This window comes from Mustela nigripes, chromosome 3, assembly GCF_022355385.1.
Source record: "Mustela nigripes isolate SB6536 chromosome 3, MUSNIG.SB6536, whole genome shotgun sequence".
NCBI lineage: Eukaryota > Metazoa > Chordata > Mammalia > Carnivora > Mustelidae > Mustela > Mustela nigripes.
The window spans coordinates 20,461,705-20,480,080 of NC_081559.1; the positions used below are offsets into that span (position 1 = coordinate 20,461,705).

The 18,376-nt window shown below is 41.5% G+C and overlaps 1 protein-coding gene across 12 annotated transcripts in view; it reads left to right on the forward strand.

Moving 5' to 3' along the window:
* The window catches only part of UNC80 (unc-80 homolog, NALCN channel complex subunit), a 230,625-nt gene that overhangs the window by 199,079 nt on the left and 13,170 nt on the right, over positions 1-18,376 (forward strand). For 11 of the 12 annotated variants that reach the window (XM_059393382.1, XM_059393389.1, XM_059393388.1 and 8 more), the window contains 9 exons: positions 2,421-2,621; positions 4,785-4,908; positions 5,888-6,013; positions 7,223-7,346; positions 8,074-8,283; positions 11,413-11,597; positions 12,174-12,339; positions 13,657-13,836; positions 17,311-17,449. In XM_059393382.1, the coding sequence (XP_059249365.1) occupies positions 2,421-2,621; positions 4,785-4,908; positions 5,888-6,013; positions 7,223-7,346; positions 8,074-8,283; positions 11,413-11,597; positions 12,174-12,339; positions 13,657-13,836; positions 17,311-17,449 (1,455 nt within the window). Of the gene's footprint in view, positions 1-2,420; positions 2,622-4,732; positions 4,909-5,887; positions 6,014-7,222; positions 7,347-8,073; positions 8,284-11,412; positions 11,598-12,173; positions 12,340-13,656; positions 13,837-17,310; positions 17,450-18,376 lie in introns of those variants that run through there. The other variant, XM_059393393.1, reaches the window with a different exon arrangement.

The following is an 18,376-nucleotide window of genomic DNA, read 5'->3' on the forward strand; positions in this document are numbered from 1 at the left end:
CCCAATTCTGAGATCAAGAGTCACATGCTCCTTTGACCAAGCCAGGCATGCACCCCTAAAATGCTTTTTTCTTAAAGGAACCCCCACCACTTTTTGTGGGAACACAAAATAGTGCAGCCATTGTGGAAAACAGTGTGAAGTTTCCTCAATTACCGGGAGCCAGTAATTCCACACTGGGTATTTACCCAAAGAAATTGATAACACTAATTTGAAAAGATAAATGCATGCCTCTTTTTATTGCAGCATTATTTACAATAGCCAAGATATGGAAGAAACCCAAGTATCCATCCATTGATGAATGGATAAAGAGGATGTGGTATATATAATGGAATATTACTCAGCCATAAAAAAGAATGAAATCTTGCCATTTGCCACAACATGGATGGATCTAAAGGGTATAATGCTGAGCCAAATAAGTCAGAGAAAGAAAAATTCCATAAGCTTTCACTCATATGTATAATGTAAGAAACAAAGTGGGCACTTTGGAGGGTATGTGCTATGGTGAGAATTGAAAAAAAAAAAGAAAGAAAGAAACAAAGTGCAGTGCCTGGATGGCTCAGTCAGTTAAGCATCCACTCTTGATTCCAGCTCAGGTCATGATCTCAGGGTTTTGAGATCAAACCCTGAGTTGGCTCAGTACTGAGCATGAAGCCTACTTAAGATTCTTTCTCTCGCTCTGCCCTTGCATCTCCCCACCTCTGCTCACTTGCTCTTTCTCTCTCTTTCTCTGTGAAAGAGAAGAAGAAGAAGAAGAAGAAGAAGAAGAAAAGAAAGGAAAGGAAAAGGAACAAAGGAACAAAGAAAAAAAGAGACAAACCAAATAACAGACTCTTAGCTATAGAGAACAGATGGTTACCAGAGGGGAGGGTGGGGGATGGGTGAAATAGGTAAAGGGGACCAAGAGCACTTATCATGGTAGAATTGCCGAATCACTCTGTTGTACCCCTGAAGCTAGCGTAACACTGTATGTGCACTCTATGGAACAAAAATTGAAGTTAAGTAAAATGAAAAATTTGGTTGAAAAATAAATAAAATGCTTTCTCCTTCACATAAAATTAAATCCAGTTGACTTTGTAAGACCATATATGCCATTATATTTGTATTATTTACAAATGTCTAGCTTTGACATTATATTTATTTACCTGGAACCAGTCCTGTTAAGTCAGTTCACTCTCAGGGAGTCCTGTACTTAGGACACAGAGCGTAGACCTATGTCGGGTGACAGACCCTGGGCTACACTTGGAGGACGTGCTTTCCATTTTGCAGTCCCTTTGTGGAACTGAGTTAGAATATTTGAGAGAGGGGCACCTGAGTGGCTCAGTGGGTTAAAGCCTCTGCCTTCGGCTCAGATCATGATCTCAGGGTCCTGGGATAGAGCCCTGCATCGGGCTCTCTACTCAACAGGGAGCCTGCTTCCTCCTCTCTCTCTCTCTCTGGCTGCCTCTCTGCCTACTTGTGATCTCTGTCTGTCAAATAAATACATAAAAATCTTTTTTTAAAAAAAAGAAAGAAAGAAAATTTGAGAGAGACAACCCAAACCAAAGCCATTCAGACAGTCCAATTAAGTCAATTATTTAAAAACAAACAAACAAAACAGCAGAGTAGGAGGATCGATGTATAAGAAAAAAAGAGAAGAGACTTCAAAGAAAAGGAAAGGAAAGGAAATGAGTTTGAAGAACTCCTTCAGCTCCAATAAAAACCAATACTATGTTTTATAAAACGCCTCTGACTGACTACGGGCAATGAGGGAACTAGGAAGGCATGAAGCTTACGTGGACACTTGATATTAGTGATTTTGTTACACATTATAGTTTGGGTTCTCTTTAGCATACATATATGTGTATATATGTACCTTTTTTAATATTTTATTTATTTATTTGACAGACAGAGATCAAAGTAGGCAGAAAGGAAGGCAGAGAGAGAGGAGGAAGCAGGCTCCCTGCTGAGCAGAGAGCCCCATGCGGGGCTCCATCCCAGGGTCCTGGGACTATGACCCGAGCCAAAGGCAGAAACTTTAACCCACTGAGCCACCCAGGCACCCCCATATACGTACCTTTTATGTATAGTATATGGGATTGTATTTCTGTGCATATATCCTCATATACATATGCATGTATACGTATTCTCTAGATGTATTTGACCTGGACTTAAACTCTCTGGGTTTTAAATTCTTCTTCAGATACTACTATTCACACTTCCCCTCCGGAATAGTCTGTGGTTCTCTGTTAATATGTATGTGCAGGTGTCCAGCGTATATCGGTACAAGCAGGAAGAGCTGAGGGGTAGAAGGCAGAGGGAAGAATGTCTTTACTTCAGGGAGCTGGTGTGCTGGAAGGAAGGTGACTAGCATGCTGCTGTGTGGGAAAATTCTCATTGTGACATTCTAAGCTTATTCTTTAAACAACAACAAAAACATGTAGGTTGGCAGAAATCGCACACTCCCTTCTGAAGCTGGCGCCGTACGACACCCAGACGATGGAGAGCCGCGGGCTTCGGCGCTACATCATGGAGATGCTGCCCATTACGGACTGGACAGCCGAGGCAGTGAGGCCAGCCCTAATCCTCATTTTAAAGAGATTGGATAGAATGTTCAACAAAATTCATAAGATGCCTACTTTGAGGTAAGGAGGCCTCTCAGTCGGCTGTTACTATTACAAGCTTCAGAGTGAGGGCTTATCATCTTTTAAGATGCTGGCGCAATCTGGAGTTGAACAGATGACTTGAAAGTTTTCTGTTGGTGTATGTGCGTAGCTAACCAGGTATCTGAATGTATAAGTAGCAGGGTCTACATTCTGAAGAAATAATCTATTCTTTCGAATTATATGTTGTTCATCTTGAAAAATCTGTTCATATCTTAGCTATCATGTCCCTCATCTGACACACATAAGAAATTCAGTGAGTATCCTTCAATTTCTTTTGAAATAAGGCAGGGTGTGCCTTACAAATAAAACAACTGAGGAGAAAAGAAAAATTAATTCAGGGTTCAAAAAATACTGGCTTTAACATAGTATTTTAGGTACCAGTTTAGAGAAATGACGCATCTTAACAATAAGCAGCCACATAGCAGCTGAAAAAAAGAAAATCCCAGGATTAATAACAAAGACCTAAATTTCACCATTCCTTCTAATTCAAGATGGTACAAAATTAACGTGATTGCCCTTTGATCTCTGTTCAGTAACCTGAAATATCTACTGATAGCCTCCCTGTCTATGCCAGAATGCCTCGGAATCAGACTACCTGGAGATCTAAGTCCAATCTAGAGACCCAGGAACAGACAGTTCATTTGGCTAAATGTTAATAAACCCACTAATTGAGGAATTTCAAGTTTGGGTTAATGAGAACATTTTCTGTCCCTTTAAACTTAACCCAAAACCCATGCAACTCTTGCCCAAGAATTTGTAGTGCTTAGCATTCAATTTGCTGGAACTTTTCCAGGTTTTAGCCTGTGTTCTTGTTCATTTTTGCAGCAGTCAGGAGTTGTTGGAAGCGTAAAAAAGAAATTGAAAGATTTCATTCCAGTAATTGATATTTTGTTCCTATATTCTTTTATAATGGGATGACGAATGCCTACATTGGTTATTTTTTTCAGTGGCATGGAAATGTCTGTCCTTAGAGCATACCTACTTTTTTAAAATGGTTCCGATGGAACATTTGTGCCTATTGGCAAATAGCCAGTCTTATGATTCTTACAAGGGTGTGTCAAAATAAATTCTTTTTCTTAAATAACTAATTACATAAAGATGTCAAACATCTCTATAGGTTGAGTCACTTGTCATACATTAAGCCCAATTGTAAAGAACATCATGCTTCCTAACAGTAGAGGGGTCAGTTGTAAGTAATTTTTGGGGGGGCATCCTAAGAATTTGAGGTTGCCTTCAATTTAATTTCTTCTGGTGATCTCAGTTCAACAAGGGAAATGTTGACTGAAACCTACCTTGTGGGTTACTTGATAATCAGGAGACCGGTATTTCCTCATTTATGAACTTTTCTATTTTGTCATTATAGTCTGTTTTGGTAGGAAATGTGAGCTTAGAAATTGCTTCCAGGATATTAGAAACAGTGTTGTGATATCAGTAAAACCCAACCTGTTTATTTGGGCGCCATGGGGATGGTTTTTTTTGGTACTGAGACAATTACAGACTAGACTGGCTTTTATTACAGAAAATCCCATGTTCATCTCATTGGGTTTAGATTTATACCATTTATATGACCATAGAAAGTAGCCCCCCCCCCCAATATCATTTCTTAGGAGGCCAAGAAGGAACACTTTTTAAATGAACTATTTTCTTGTAATGTCATGGTTTGGGCAGGAGTTAAACCATAGAAATCTGATCAGTTGTATACTGGTATAAAATCTGATGAGATCAATTGCAGTGCGATCAGTAGATTTCAGAAATGCAGCCTGTGGTCAGATTAGTTCTCTTGGGAGTCATGGCCCCTCGGATGGGTTTCCTAAAATTCAGTCCTCTACCCTCTCTCAAAGCTAAACCCAGGGAACCTAAAATGCAACCCATTCATCATCTCTGTTTTTTCTTCAATAGATTTTGTCTCATTAGTCGAGTGGGGCAGGAGTGCCTCTGCTACGTTTTCAGTATCTTCTTCCCTTCCCAGTGTGCTCTGTGCTTTTGGAACAACATGGGTAAACTTCATCCCGTGTGAAGCACTTTGTCGTCTCAGACACCCGTCCTGTCTTAGATGGCGTCAGAATCACTGTCTCATTCATTTGTTTCAGACTGACTCCAGAAGGGAGCCACGCCGCTAATGGCTCCTATATTGTATTCCAGGCGACAGGTTGAGTGGGAGCCTGCCAGCAATTTGATTGAAGGGGTTTGTTTGACACTTCAGAGGCAGCCAATCATATCCTTCCTGCCTCACCTTAGGTCACTGATCAATGTCTGTGTCAATCTGGTGAGTAGCCAAGTGGCAATCTTATGAAACTTTGCAAAATGTCACTCTGCTATTGATTTCTCTGACTTGAAGATTTACAGGTCAACCACTTTGTGCCCCTACCTACCCACGAAAACAGACGGCTCAGGCGACATTGAAAATAGTGAGGTACATTTCAAGGTGGTGCGTGGGGAGCTGAAGGGCCCATCCCTACACAGATGGGATTTTGGTGTGCTGCTTCCCACGCGCTACTTTGACAATTTGCCTCTTCCCGTTGCGCTGAGAGTTGAGGGCTGCCAGTTGGAGAGTGGGGTGGTGGAAACTGCACAATTGGCTAGAAGTTGAGGTAGTCTGGGGTGGGAGACTTTAAAATGCAAAGAGAACTTTTTTTTTCCTGTTTTAGTGCAAAATGACATTCTGAGTCGGCCAGTCTAGGATTTATGGGAAGAAAAAAATAATATTTATTTTAATCATTGATGTAATATCTAGAGTCTGGTCCCCACAAGGTTTTGTACGATGTAGAAGTCATATGAGAGCATTTCATTGAGTAGGATCTGCTGCTTAGCTAGTTGAGCACTAACTCGATAGCTGGAATGCCCAGTGCACATAGCGCTATGCCATCATCATTGTTGTCAGTTCTTGCTCCATTAACGAACTGTGGACTGCCTTCCTTTGAATCCACCAGTAAGTATGTCCAGTCTCCTGATTAGCATAGTTTTTGGTTCATCTCTCATTATACGCACAGTTAGCTACAAACAACATTCTACAAAACCTTGGCTGAATCCAGTGTCACGTTCGATCGGACTCCAGACATTACATGCCTTCCAAAGAAGGCGACCAGAACAGACTGAAAGTAACATGTCCAACCTTCAAATTATTATGATTATCATTATTATTTTATTATCATCATTATGATTATTGAATGAGACTCCCTTACTACGGTCGCTTGAAATGAAATTGCAGTAGTCAAGGCTGGTCATGTGCTCTGTTTGTATTTCAGGTGATGGGAGTGGTAGGACCTTCCAGTGTTGCTGACGGATTACCCCTTCTTCATCTCAGCCCTTATCTCTCACCACCTCTGCCCTTCAGCACAGCTGTTGTCCGGCTTGTAGCATTGCAGATACAGGTGTGACTGCCTTACCTGTTTGTCACGCTCGTTGAGTTGCTGGTTGAGGCACCAGATCATGGTGTTCTCTTTGCTTTTTCTGCAAAGGCTGGGCAAAATCTGTGACACGAAAGTGTAAATGGCTCCAAACTTTTACAGGTTTGGAGCTTCAGTCCTGAGCTTGGCCCTAAGTTGTGCTTCTGTAATTCTTCTCGAGATCTCAAAAATAGCAGAGTCGTGTAGTCCTGCCACTGAAGTCATTTCAGATGTGGGCAAAACCTTCGGAAAATAATGGCCCACAGATAATCAGCTCACAATGGTAATATTCAGAGTCTGGTTTTAAATGATTTGCAGAAAGAATTGCAATATGAAATTCTTTCAAATGTTACTACTAGGCTTTGAATATCTTAATTTACTTGAATGATTGTGGGCTGAATATTGTGGTTGTTGTTGGTTTTTTCCTCATCTCCCAGCTATTCTATTTCTAAAAATGAAAACAATCGTTCCCAAGGCGAGAAGTGCGAACTGCCAATTCCCCTGCCTCTTTCTGTGTGTCACCGAACTTTAGAGAGTGGTAGATCATCAGAAAGTTCTGTGACTGATGGGAAATACACAACTGGTGTAATTAACGACGCATCCATTATCTGACGACTCAGCTTGATGGCCCATCATCCAGAGGATGGGTGATGGTAGAAAAAAAATTAAGCAAGAGTTTTGGCTCCCGTGCAGAAGGGAAATGATGATCCCTAAAGTGATCCATGTTTACAACCTGTGTACAGAGCTCCTTTCTCTCTTTCTACATTACCTATTCCTTTCTGGTTTGAAAAAGGCCTTGTGCAAAGGTCAGAGGGCTTTTAAATAACTCCCAAATGAAACAGATGGCAAGTTCTCATTTTTCTTCTTTCTCTTTTACTGCTAAAATATTTTTGGTGGACACATGGACCAATGAAAGGGGATATGCGGTTGTTTTTGTACCAAGCCAAAAGTATTACGATCTTACATTTAATATTCAAGACGTTACTGTTTCTTTAGGTCTATAACTGTCAGTTATGGCAAGCACATGGTAATGTATCAGTTTTGAGCGAATCTCATATGCTGTGCTATTGAACTCAAGAGTTTCCAGGAGCAGCCAACAGGGAGTCACCGTCTCCATCGTGCTGTGAAAAAAGCAAACATACCGAATGGGTGTGGGGGTCAATTAATCTTTTTTTTTCTATTATTGCTGCACAGGCTTTAAAAGAAGATTTTCCCTTAAGCCATGTGATCTCCCCATTCACCAATCAAGAGCGAAGGGAGGGGATGCTTTTAAATCTACTCGTCCCATTTGTGCTCACAGTAGGATCTGGAAGCAAAGGTCTGATTAATTTAACTAAAGGAAATTTATCACTGTGGTGTCTTCTTAAGTGTCAGGCTGTTGTTTCTTATTCTTTTTCCCCAAGAAGGCCGTCACTGAAGTCGATCCAAATGATTGAAACAGGGTTATCTTAGGAAAGAGAATTTTTCTTTCATTTCCATTTAGCCACCCTGGGTCAAGTGTTTCCCTGCTCCAGTTCCTAGAAGACCTGTCCTTCCGTACAGCAAAAATCGGGAGACCACTGTTTCCGTTAAGAAAATGGTATTCACTGAAATACAGTGTGGTATGAATTGACAAGTAAATGGATTTTATCATTTCCTGCCATTCGGGTCAGTCTAAACCCTGCCACTGCTGTTACATTTCAATCTATCTTCATTACCTTTCCTTCTTGGAGGATTTTTCTTTTTAGGAAAAGCTTATCTCAAATGTAGAAACGATACGTTGTGAGTATTTGAGCAGAAAAGAGAAAGGAGATTGAAATGGTAAGCAGAGATTTGGCTAGGAATATATATGGCCTTGGCTGCTGATTATGGAGAGAACACCCAGTATCAGGAATGCGGTGTCTGTCCAGAGGAGAAGCTGTACTTGGTGGGGAAACACCCAAATTTCTAGAGTGTTCTAGTTTGGAACTGGAAAGAGAGCTAAACTTTTCTGGGTCTGATGTGCAAAGCCTAGCTCATGACTTGCTTTTCTTTCCGCTTCCGTCTTCCGAATGCTGCCCCCGTAGACAGCCCATGGCTGGAGCAGCCCGAGGTGCAGCTGCTCCTGCAGACGGTCATTAACGTGCTCCTGCCGCCGCGGATCATCAGCACCTCCAGGAGCAAGAACTTCATGCTGGAGAGCTCCCCCGCCCACTGCTCCACCCCTGGGGATGCGGGCAAAGACTTGCGCAGGGAGGGGGGGCTGGCCGAGTCCACCAGCCAAGCCGCGTATTTGGGTGGGTATGCTCCCCACACTCTCCACCCACCCCCATATACGTGTGTTTGTGCATGTATGTGTATGACGTAAGGACTTCACTGAGCGTGTTACACTTCGACTCAAAACGATTTTAAAAGACTTCAATCCGGAAAGTATTTAAAGAAGCCACTTGAACAAGTAAGAAGCATCACCCTTGCAAAGGAGTCGATACAGGCATGCCAGTAAACGTATGGCAAAGAACAAAGTGCTTTCCTATCTGTGGTGCCTGAATTTCTTGGTTGTGCTTCTCACAGCATCTGGGCATGTAAGGAAGGCATCTGCAGTAAGAATCCCTCCTTCCTGATTAAGTATGAGATCACTACTGAGACTGTCATTGATAGTGGTTAACAGATGTAGGCTCCACTAGTATATAGGGACATAGCGCATGGGACTCACTGGTCTGTCATGTATGTGAATGGAGCCCCTAGAGTAGGGCAGTCTACAACCTGGGCAGCAAGACATGGCGGCCTTGTGCTACATCCCTTTCCTAGCTATTTTTATTCTCTTATGATAGAATCTCTAAATATCCATCCTGATTTTCACTCTGGAGAGGCCAGTCAACATGTTCTCCCCTCAGAGGTTTACCGCTTTCTTTCTTGCTTCACTCCTACATTTCCATCACCCAGTCCCTACCTTTAACTTGATCCTGACCCACGGAACACTGGAGGGCTGCTCCTTGGCCCTAATTGAACTAACACAGGGGAGAAGACTATTCCTGCCATAGCATGGAGAGTAAGGAGCCCTGGCAGTAGAAAATCTCAAAAGCATCAAGTTGAAAAGACCGTGCCCGACATTTTTCAATTTATCAAAGCAGATCTTGGTATGGGGAGTGTAAGATGAACCACACACACTCGTAAAAACAGGTCCTTGGAGTCTGGCGTGTGTGAATTGTTTGGACTGTATCATAAGGGGAAATATTTGGGACGCCTGGCTGGCTCAGTCAGTATGGCATTGATCTCAGGGTTGTGAGTTCATATTGGGCATAGAGATAACTTAAAAAAAGAAAGAAAGAAAGAAGAGTATTAGAAAATTATGTGATTGACAATGAAAATGAAAATGAAAACAAGAAATAAGAAAGCATTTGCACAGGACCTGACAAGTGTGGGGCTGAGTTGCCAAAGCCATGAGAATGTAAGGTTCCAATAAAATCTAGATTGTGGGACCAAGGCCTGCGTAAGGTTTGGCACTGCACATAAGATGATGGAAACAAAAGGCTTAACACATAAGGCAAGGCTGGGAGAAAACACTTGACGAGTGATTGTTTTCAGGTCATTATACTTTCTGCCTTTTTAATGAAGGTGGATCCTTTGGTTCCTTGGCCAGGCTCCTGGACCTCTGTTTCAAGTTGACTTTTACATTTATTTTGAACACTTAACTGTGTACCAAGCAGTGTTTTCTATACTTTGAATCCTTACAACAACTCTAGGAAGTAAATGTTCTTCTACTTTTAGGACCGAAGAGGCAAAGGCCCAGAAAGTTTGAATAACCTACCTAAAATCACACAGTTAATAAACGCCAGAGCCAAATTCCAAATCCATCTGGCACCAGAGTCCCTGCTCTTGAATGCTTTGTTATCCTGCTTCTGAGTTAGGCTGATGAAGGTGAAGGTGAAAAGCAGAAAGGCAGAGACCCAAAGAGGGCTAACAGGCACCCAGCAGGAGAACTGTCCCCGGGATCAGGGTAGGAAAGAGGAGGAGGTGTTTTTTTGTTTTGTTTGTTTTCTTTTGTTTTTTTTTGGGGGGGGGGGGGGGGCCCCCCCCCCCCCCGCTTTCATTTGTTTGTTTAGTCAGGGGAAAGGAACTGGGATGAACCATGGCTGTGAAAAGTGAGATTTTGAGGAGGCGGACAAGGGGAAGGGAGACTTACAACATCTCTCTGTGTGCTCTATGGCACGTTTTCCCCCCGGAAATGTCCTAAATACACCTATTTTGGTATATAAAGGTGTGTGTGACTTTGAGGGTTGTAAGGAGTTGGGTTTCTGTGTCTTCTTGCTGCTGAGACGGGTCTTAAGACAGGATGAGGAAGGCCCGGTTTCCCTTGACTGGCCCATAGCAGACATCATGTGGACAGCTGAGGGGTCAGAGGATGCTCCGGCAAGAACGTTGGACACCCTAACAATATTCTGGTTTGTCCTGACACAATGTTTGGGAATCTTCTTTGTACAAAATAAAAAAATAAATAAATGTAGATTGTGACAGGCTTCCAGACTCTGAGGAAGGAAGGGATCTTGCAAAAGAAATCCAGCAGGGTTTAGTCATCAGCGTGATGTGCAATGTGAGGGGGAAAGGAGGGAAAGAGGTTTTGTTTTTTGTTTTTAAAGATTTTATTTATTTATTTGACAGAGAGAAACCACAAGTAGGCAGAGAGGCAGGCAGAGAGAGAGAGAGGAGGAAGCAGGCTCCCCGCTGAGCAGAGAGCCCGATGCGGGGCCCGATCTCAGGACCCTGAGATCATGACCCAAGCCGAAGGCAGCGGCCCAACCCACTGAGCCACCCAGGCACCCCAAGGGAGAGAGGTTTTTTTTTAATCTGGAAGGATCTACTCAAACACTTTTCCTGGTTACCTCTGGGGAGTGGTGGGGTAAGAAAGCGAGCTGGGAAGGGGAAAAACTTTTTCTATTTCTAAATGTGTGCATTTCTGCATAGTTTGATTTTACTTTAAATAGCAAGAATATATTCCCTCCATGCTTAAAAGAAAAAAAAATCATTTAAATCACCCATGTTTTAGTTTAAGATATGAGTGGTATGCTGGTATTACCATTAAGCCACTGTGACAGAACTTTCAGAAAGCAAAATATTAACCCCACATTATGTTTAGGATGCATCTCCCTTTCCATTCCGTGAACCACTTTGCTCTGTGTTTTGCAAAATAGTAGTTAAATGTACTTAAGAAAGGGAGCTATATTCTCCTGATCAGAATCCAAACAGATCAAAACATCCTGACTTTTGATGTCCGAACACTCTCTCAGGAGGGCATCGAGGTTCTTGGGAACACGGAGACGATTGAGAAATTCAGAAAATGTTCTGACGCATAAAGGGCTGTGGATGTGGGCTGGGTTCCTCGGCAGCACCAGTGTGCCGGCTTACTTTTCTCTTTTCCCGGTGTGAAGCGCTGAAGGTGATTCTCGTCTGCTTCGAGAGGCAGCTGGGAAGCCAGTGGTACTGGCTGAGCCTCCAGGTGAAGGAGATGGCTCTGCGCAAGGTGGGGGGCCTGGCCCTGTGGGACTTTCTCGACTTCATCGTGCGGACCCGAATCCCCATCTTCGTGCTCTTGCGGCCGTTCATCCAGTGCAAGGTGTGTGTGCTTCTCCAAGAGGTGCCGAGCCCCAGGGATGCGCACGGTGTTCGCGGGACGCAGGAGAGCTAGTTAGGAGGAACTTCTAATACTGCATTTGTAAGAGAACAGCTCAAAAATGGATCCCAGAGGCTCCAATGTTTACCAGTACCTTCGCACTGAGAGTGTCTTAATAGTCTGTAAACCTCTGCCGTCTCTGGACTCACCACTGCCCCCTAGGGAAAAAGAAAGGAAAAAAAAAATTGGCCCAAGGGGAGTATCTGGGGGATGTCCTCCATTCTTCAGTGACATGACAGAGACCCAAATTAAATAAACCTAGAAAAGGTGGAACAGTTAAAACATACCCCCCATCCTCCCTCAGTATTCAGCTACTGTGTTATTCTTCTCATGCCCGAATTTCCTGGAGCACTGATGCAAAATGATGTATTAAGAGCTTCCTATAGAATGCACTGTCCTGAAAACTTCATTTGCATTACCTTATTTCAGCCTCACAACCAACTATGAAATAGGTACAATAAGTAGCCCATTTTACAGATGGGCAAATTGAGGACCTGAGAATCCATACCTTCCTTTCAGCTTCTGGCCCAACCAGCAGAAAATCATGAAGAGCTCTCCGCCCGGCAGCACATCGCCGACCAGCTGGAGCGACGCTTCATCCCACGGCCGCTGTGCAAGAGCTCCCTCATCGCCGAGTTCAACAGTGAACTCAAAATCCTAAAAGAGGCAGTTCATAGTGGCTCAGGTGAGTAACCGGGGGGTATCTTGCACCGGTTTGCCTCATGGAACTCGCACCTACAAAGAATGCCCATCCAGGTCACCACTCTTTCTGGAACCACGGATGAGGTAGTCATGTAAGTTCGCTGGCAGATTGGACCATGCAATCAGTGCCAACAAAGCAAGGGGTATCATGGGATTTTAATTTTGCTCTTTTCTAAACTTCTTTTTCCCAATCTTCATTTCAGTAGTGAAGTTCTTTTTTGACTATTTAACTAGAAAAAAAGAATTGAAATGCTTGCCTTCGCTTCCTATTTGGAAAGGAGAGGAATTTGCATTCTTTTAAGCTCTGTTATTTTTAGATGGTTTCATAGATGTTATTTCACTTAATCCACACAGATGCCCACAAGGTGCATAACTGAGAGTCCGCTTAAGGAGTGAGGACACTGAAACTCGGTAGAGAATAAAGTATCTGCACACGGAACTAGAATGATTGCTTACAAACCCTTGATCTTTTACAGATTGGGGGAGGAATGGTTTAATTAGAGCTGGCAGGTTAGGAGGTCCTTCCTTTACATTATTTAAAAGATTTTCTTTTGAGGGTGCATTGTTTACTTCTTAACAGTTATTAACAGGAAATTACTAGGAGGGAAAACAAATCATTATCTGCCATTAGAGGGCAGTCATTATCCATAAGTAGACTATCATCCGTGTGGCTTTTTTTTTTTCTTCCTAAAATGTACTATTGCTTCTGATATATTTTGACAAGTACAATCCTAGTGAAATCTGCAGAGTGCCTTTCAAATATTCTGCTTTATAATAAAATAACGTGACACATTCAAGGGGATAATTTGTAAGTTATAACTTCCAGGAAAGGAGAATGTGAACACAGTTTTATGTATTCTGATTTTGGTTGAGAAGTTCCTATCAGACAATGCATTTATTCCTCCTACATGCTTGTGTCAGGAAGGTATATTCCTCAGTAAAATCTGCCAGGATGGAAGCTTCAATTCATGTCAAAATTATTTTGCATTCTTCTAGCCTTCACATTTCAAATCGAAAGCAATGAGAGAGGAAGCAATGTCAAAGCATTTTACATTATTATATTCCCCTAAGGAAACTGTTCAGTTATGAGTAAATCAATAGCCAATTCTTCTTTTTCTTTTTTAAATCTCACTTCCACTTGCTACTTTATCTTAAAAAGACTGCTTACCTGGGACACACTATTTAACTGGCGTTTCCTAAAAAACACAGGTATCCTTGATACTAGGGAGGAGTTTGAAGCAAGCATTTGTTTTCTTTTGAGACACTCACCATGCTTTTCCTTTGGTCTCTTCACCCCCAGCCTACCAAGGGAAGACGTCCATCAGTACTGTGGGCACATCCACCTCTGCTTACCGCCTGAGCCTGGCCACCATGTCCCGCTCCAACACGGGCACTGGCACTGTCTGGGAGCAGGACAGTGAACCCTCCCAGCAGGCTTCGCAAGACACCCTGAGTAGGACTGATGAGGAAGATGAGGAAAGTAGGTCACTCCACAGGATGGGGTAAATGTGGGGGTGGCATGTGGGACCCTGGTTGGCCATGCAAATGAGGTCTTGGGAAGGAGTGCTGCCATTCTGACTTTTTTCAGTACTGGTCCCTGGTCATTTTTACAAAAAGGATTTAAAGTGGAATTGTGGGGCGCCTGGATGGTGGAGTCGGTTAAGTGTCGGACTCTTGGTTTCGGCTCAGGTCATGATCTCAGAGTCGTGGCATCAAGCCCCATGTTGGGCTCTGTGCTCAGTGGGGGGTCCGCAGGAGATTCTCTCTCCCTCTCACTCTGCCCTCTTCTCACTGGTGCTCTCTCACTCTCTAAAACAAATAAACCTATAAATAAAATAAAATAAATAAAATGGAATTGTGACTGATTCCATGATTCCTACTGCCCACTCTTCTATAAATTCCTCAATTGCCTTGGTCATTTGGAAGGAATTCAGACAAAAGTAAATCTTAAGGGACCCCTATACCTGGAGCTTATAAATTCAACCTTTTCTACTACTCTCCTTTAAATTGTACTTAAGGAACTAAGAGAAGTGTTTATTCCCCTTTCTCCTGGCCATTTTGCTGAGAGGATTAACTAGCACTCACATGTCCCCATCACGCAAGGAAAACTAAGCAATGCATCTACTCAGGACTCAGAAAAGACCAGTTGGCTATACTTTCTAGAACGTAAACCAATAGGCTGTCTTGAGGGACTACAATCCAAAAGGAAAATACACCCCAAATTTGAATCAAGAGTGTTCCCAATGATGGAGGTGGTCCAGGAGCTTCTAACATTTACACGTAAGATTTGGAGTCCTGAAATGAGACCAGTCAAGGACATGTTTTATATGTATGCTTAATAGGAGTAGGTTTTAAAAGTAAGAGTGAAAGTTCCAATTAAATACCACGGTCATTTAATTATTTTTATTGCCTTATTTTCTAGTTGTGACTTAAAGATACTCTGAGGGGTGCCTGGGTGGCTCAGTCAGTTAAGCACCTGCCTTCGGCTCAGGTGATGATCCCAGGGTCCTAGGATAGAGCCCCACATATGGCTCTTGCTAAGTGGGGAGACTGCTTCTCCCTTACCCTCTGCCTGCCGCTCACCCTCCCTGTGCGCGCTCTCTCTCTCTCTCTGTCAAATAAATAAATAAAATCTTAAAAAAGAAAAAAAGACACTCTGGTGTATAACATTTATTTAACAAAGAATGTTGTCAGTGCCTTAAGAATGAAGACAAAATCTAGGTCTTCACCCAGAGGCTCTCCATATCAAACAACAAAAAACCCCATTCTAAACTAAATTAGGAAAAATAGGAGTTGAGTTTGGAATTTTAATTAACTAAAATGAATGAAAGTATTTTAATTCCCTATTAGAGTTGGATGTGGAGGAGAGGAAAAGAAAAAAAAAAATGCAGCCACATTTCCAGGTTTGGTTTCAGGGTTAATCAGATAATGAAGTGAAGATCATGTTGTCCTTCACCTGACCTACAGATACACTTGTTTCTAAATTGCCCTGCTCATTGTGCAAGGAAATACCCTTAAAATTGTAATGGGAAAACTTGAAAAATCTTGACCAAGAAAACAAAATGAGAGCAATAAGGATCAGCAGTTTTTATATTCAGTAAGTCCTAGTAATAGTTCAAAACTTTAGTAATATCTATTCTTCTCTATGCTTGAAGTAATGTCTCCCAGCAGGCTTTCTTTTTCTTTCTTTTTTTTTTTATTATGGGAAATGATACCACCTATCTTTAGGAGAGCTGAATATCTTTTGTAGGTAACCTCCTAGCCAGAAGGAAGGAGATATGGAAGAAAGGTAGAGAGGAAATAAAAAGAGATATCTCTGATTGGGAGCCCTCACTTACACCCACTGACGAGCATGCAATTTTTGGCTATAATCTTAGACATCACAACCAACCCAGTGGAAACAGAGTTGCTAACAAATGTGTGGTTTTAATGTGGGTGTGTAGTAATTCATATGGGCTGGGTATAAAAGCCAAATGGCTGACTGCTTTCGATTAAACTATTTTCCCATTCTGTCATCAAACCCATATTAAGACCTAACAGGTACAAGATGAGGTATAAGAAAGTATGAGAAAAAATATGTTCTCTGAGATCTTAGATCGAGTCCTGTAGAGGAGATGACAGACATTTTCAATAAAGAACATTTAATAAAAGGGTGAATGGAAAGCAGCATGTAATTAATCATCAAACAAATATTGAGAGACTGTGAAGTGATTTATGAGTTTAAATAGGAGGAAAAATCAGTGAGATATGGGAAAGGACTTTGTAGAAATGGCTCTATTTACATTACCATGTTTTTCATGTTTTCAAGGAACCTTTGTTTATTCCCTTCTCTGTGAACACACCTAAAAAAAGAAAGCCATTCTATAACATGAATCAACTTCAAGTCAGTCATTAGTAACAAATTAAAATTTCTGGCACTTTTCATATACACCTTTTTGGTTTGAAAGAAGTTTCATTAGAAATATGACCACCTGGGGTATTTTAAATAAAAGATGTCAGATGACCTTGTATGGTAGCATAGGTTAACCACAATGCTACATTAATCAAAATATGTTTACTGTTCAGGGGTGCCTGGGTGGCTCAGTTGGTTATGCGTCTGACACTTGGTTTTGGCTCAGGTCATGATCTCAGGGTCCTGGGATCAAGGCTTGTGTCACACTTAGAGTAGCCTCTGCTTGAGATTCTTTCCCTCTCCCTCTCCCTCTGTCCCTCCCACTGCTTGTGTGTGTGCTCTCTCTCTCAAGTAAATAGATCAATAAAACCTTTAAAAAATAAATAAAAATATGTTTACTGTTCAGCAACAAACAACATTAACTCACTTAAAATGAGGCCACCTTGTCACAAATACTGTGTTAAAGCTAACTTTCATATGGATTTGAAAATACTGGTTTTCACTTCATGAAGAAAATCAGACTGTCTGTGTCAAGTTTAAGACTTTAAGTGGAAATAAGCATTTGTGTTTTTTTAATTTTATAGGCTTTTAAATATTTACCCTAAAACAATCTGAAATAGTCTTGCCCTCAGCAGTCTAAAAATCATTAAATGTACTGAATATAGTTTTTCAGTGTCAAAAAAATATACTTGACTCACTTAGTAACAATATTCCTTTTTGCTCTATTCTCAGAACGTTTAAAAATTTTTAGCCCAGCTTTTCTGAAATCGGATGCCTCTTGTCTTTCACAAATAATTTTCTTGTAAAAATGGACAAGATGTTTACATGTATTTCATGAAGGCTGTTGGAGGGTGGGAAATGTGTGGACGTGAAAAGTTGTTTGTCCCTTTGTACACATTAAAAACTCGGACCTGTGGGAGTCTTACATTATGATAACTTAGCTTTAGAGAGTACCCTAAGGTAGAAATCCAAGCCAAGGATGGAACCCAAGTACAAACTCTGTTTGGGTCTTCTGATTGAGGTCGTAGTTTTATAACGCTGCATTCCTTTGTCCCCTATCAGATGACTCTGTAAGCATGCCCAGTGTGGTAAGTGAACAAGAAGCTTACCTCCTGAGTGCCATTGGAAGGAGGCGGTTCTCCAGCCACGTCTCTAGCATGTCTGCACCTCAGGCTGAGGTGGGCATGTTACCCAGCCAAAGGTAAAGAGCCATGGATATCTTATTCTCTGCATTTGGGGGCAAAGGTAGAATTTCGAAAATTCTTTCTTTTTTTTTTTTTTTTTGGCCTAAAAGGCCAAAAGAGAAGCTGATGCTCGTGTTTTTCTGTAGACCATTCAACAAAGGACTTTTCAATGCAGGCAACAGTTTGCAGAGAGTTTTCTAAGCCAGGTCCCAGTTTCTGATCCAAGCACTGTTTCAACTTAAAAACTCTCTAGAAGTCTTTTCTTCTGGTTGTCAAGTGACATTTTCATATTTCACCTATATCATTAGCTAAGCTAATAATGAGTACCTGGCGAGTGTGTAGGACTAGCTTGATATATGTGGTGAAGTTTAGACTTTTGGTAGGTCACAAGTATTTAGTTGGAGGTAGTGATGCTTAACCAAGCAGAAAAGGACCTATGCCACTATGTGTGACCTTGGGCAGGTCATTTAACAGGGGCCAACAGTGCTCTTCTCTGTGAAAGAAGGAGGTCGGCTAAAGTGATCTTTACAGTACATTCTCTCTAGTTCCATGTTCTGTGACTAAACACTGTAAGACATTTTCTTTATGTGTTCTCTGACCTATAAGAACATACATAAAAGTTCCAAGATATATAGATATAGATATGTCTCAAATATAGAAAATTATCTGATGTAAGAGTCAAAATATTGTCTTTTTCAGAGCCAATGATATTTTCACTTCAGAAACGGAATTCTTTCAAAGAGTTGGCCTTATGTGTTTTTGGCTAGCTTATTTTATTTTTAATATCTACAGGTTCAATGTGGTATACTTCATACATGGAAAATAATAAAAATCATAGTACATTCTAATGTCCATATAAAATAAGTTTTGTGCAGGAATAATTACCCTATGCCCAAATCCTTTAGCAAATAGTTCATGAACTTTACCATTGAAATAAAATTTGT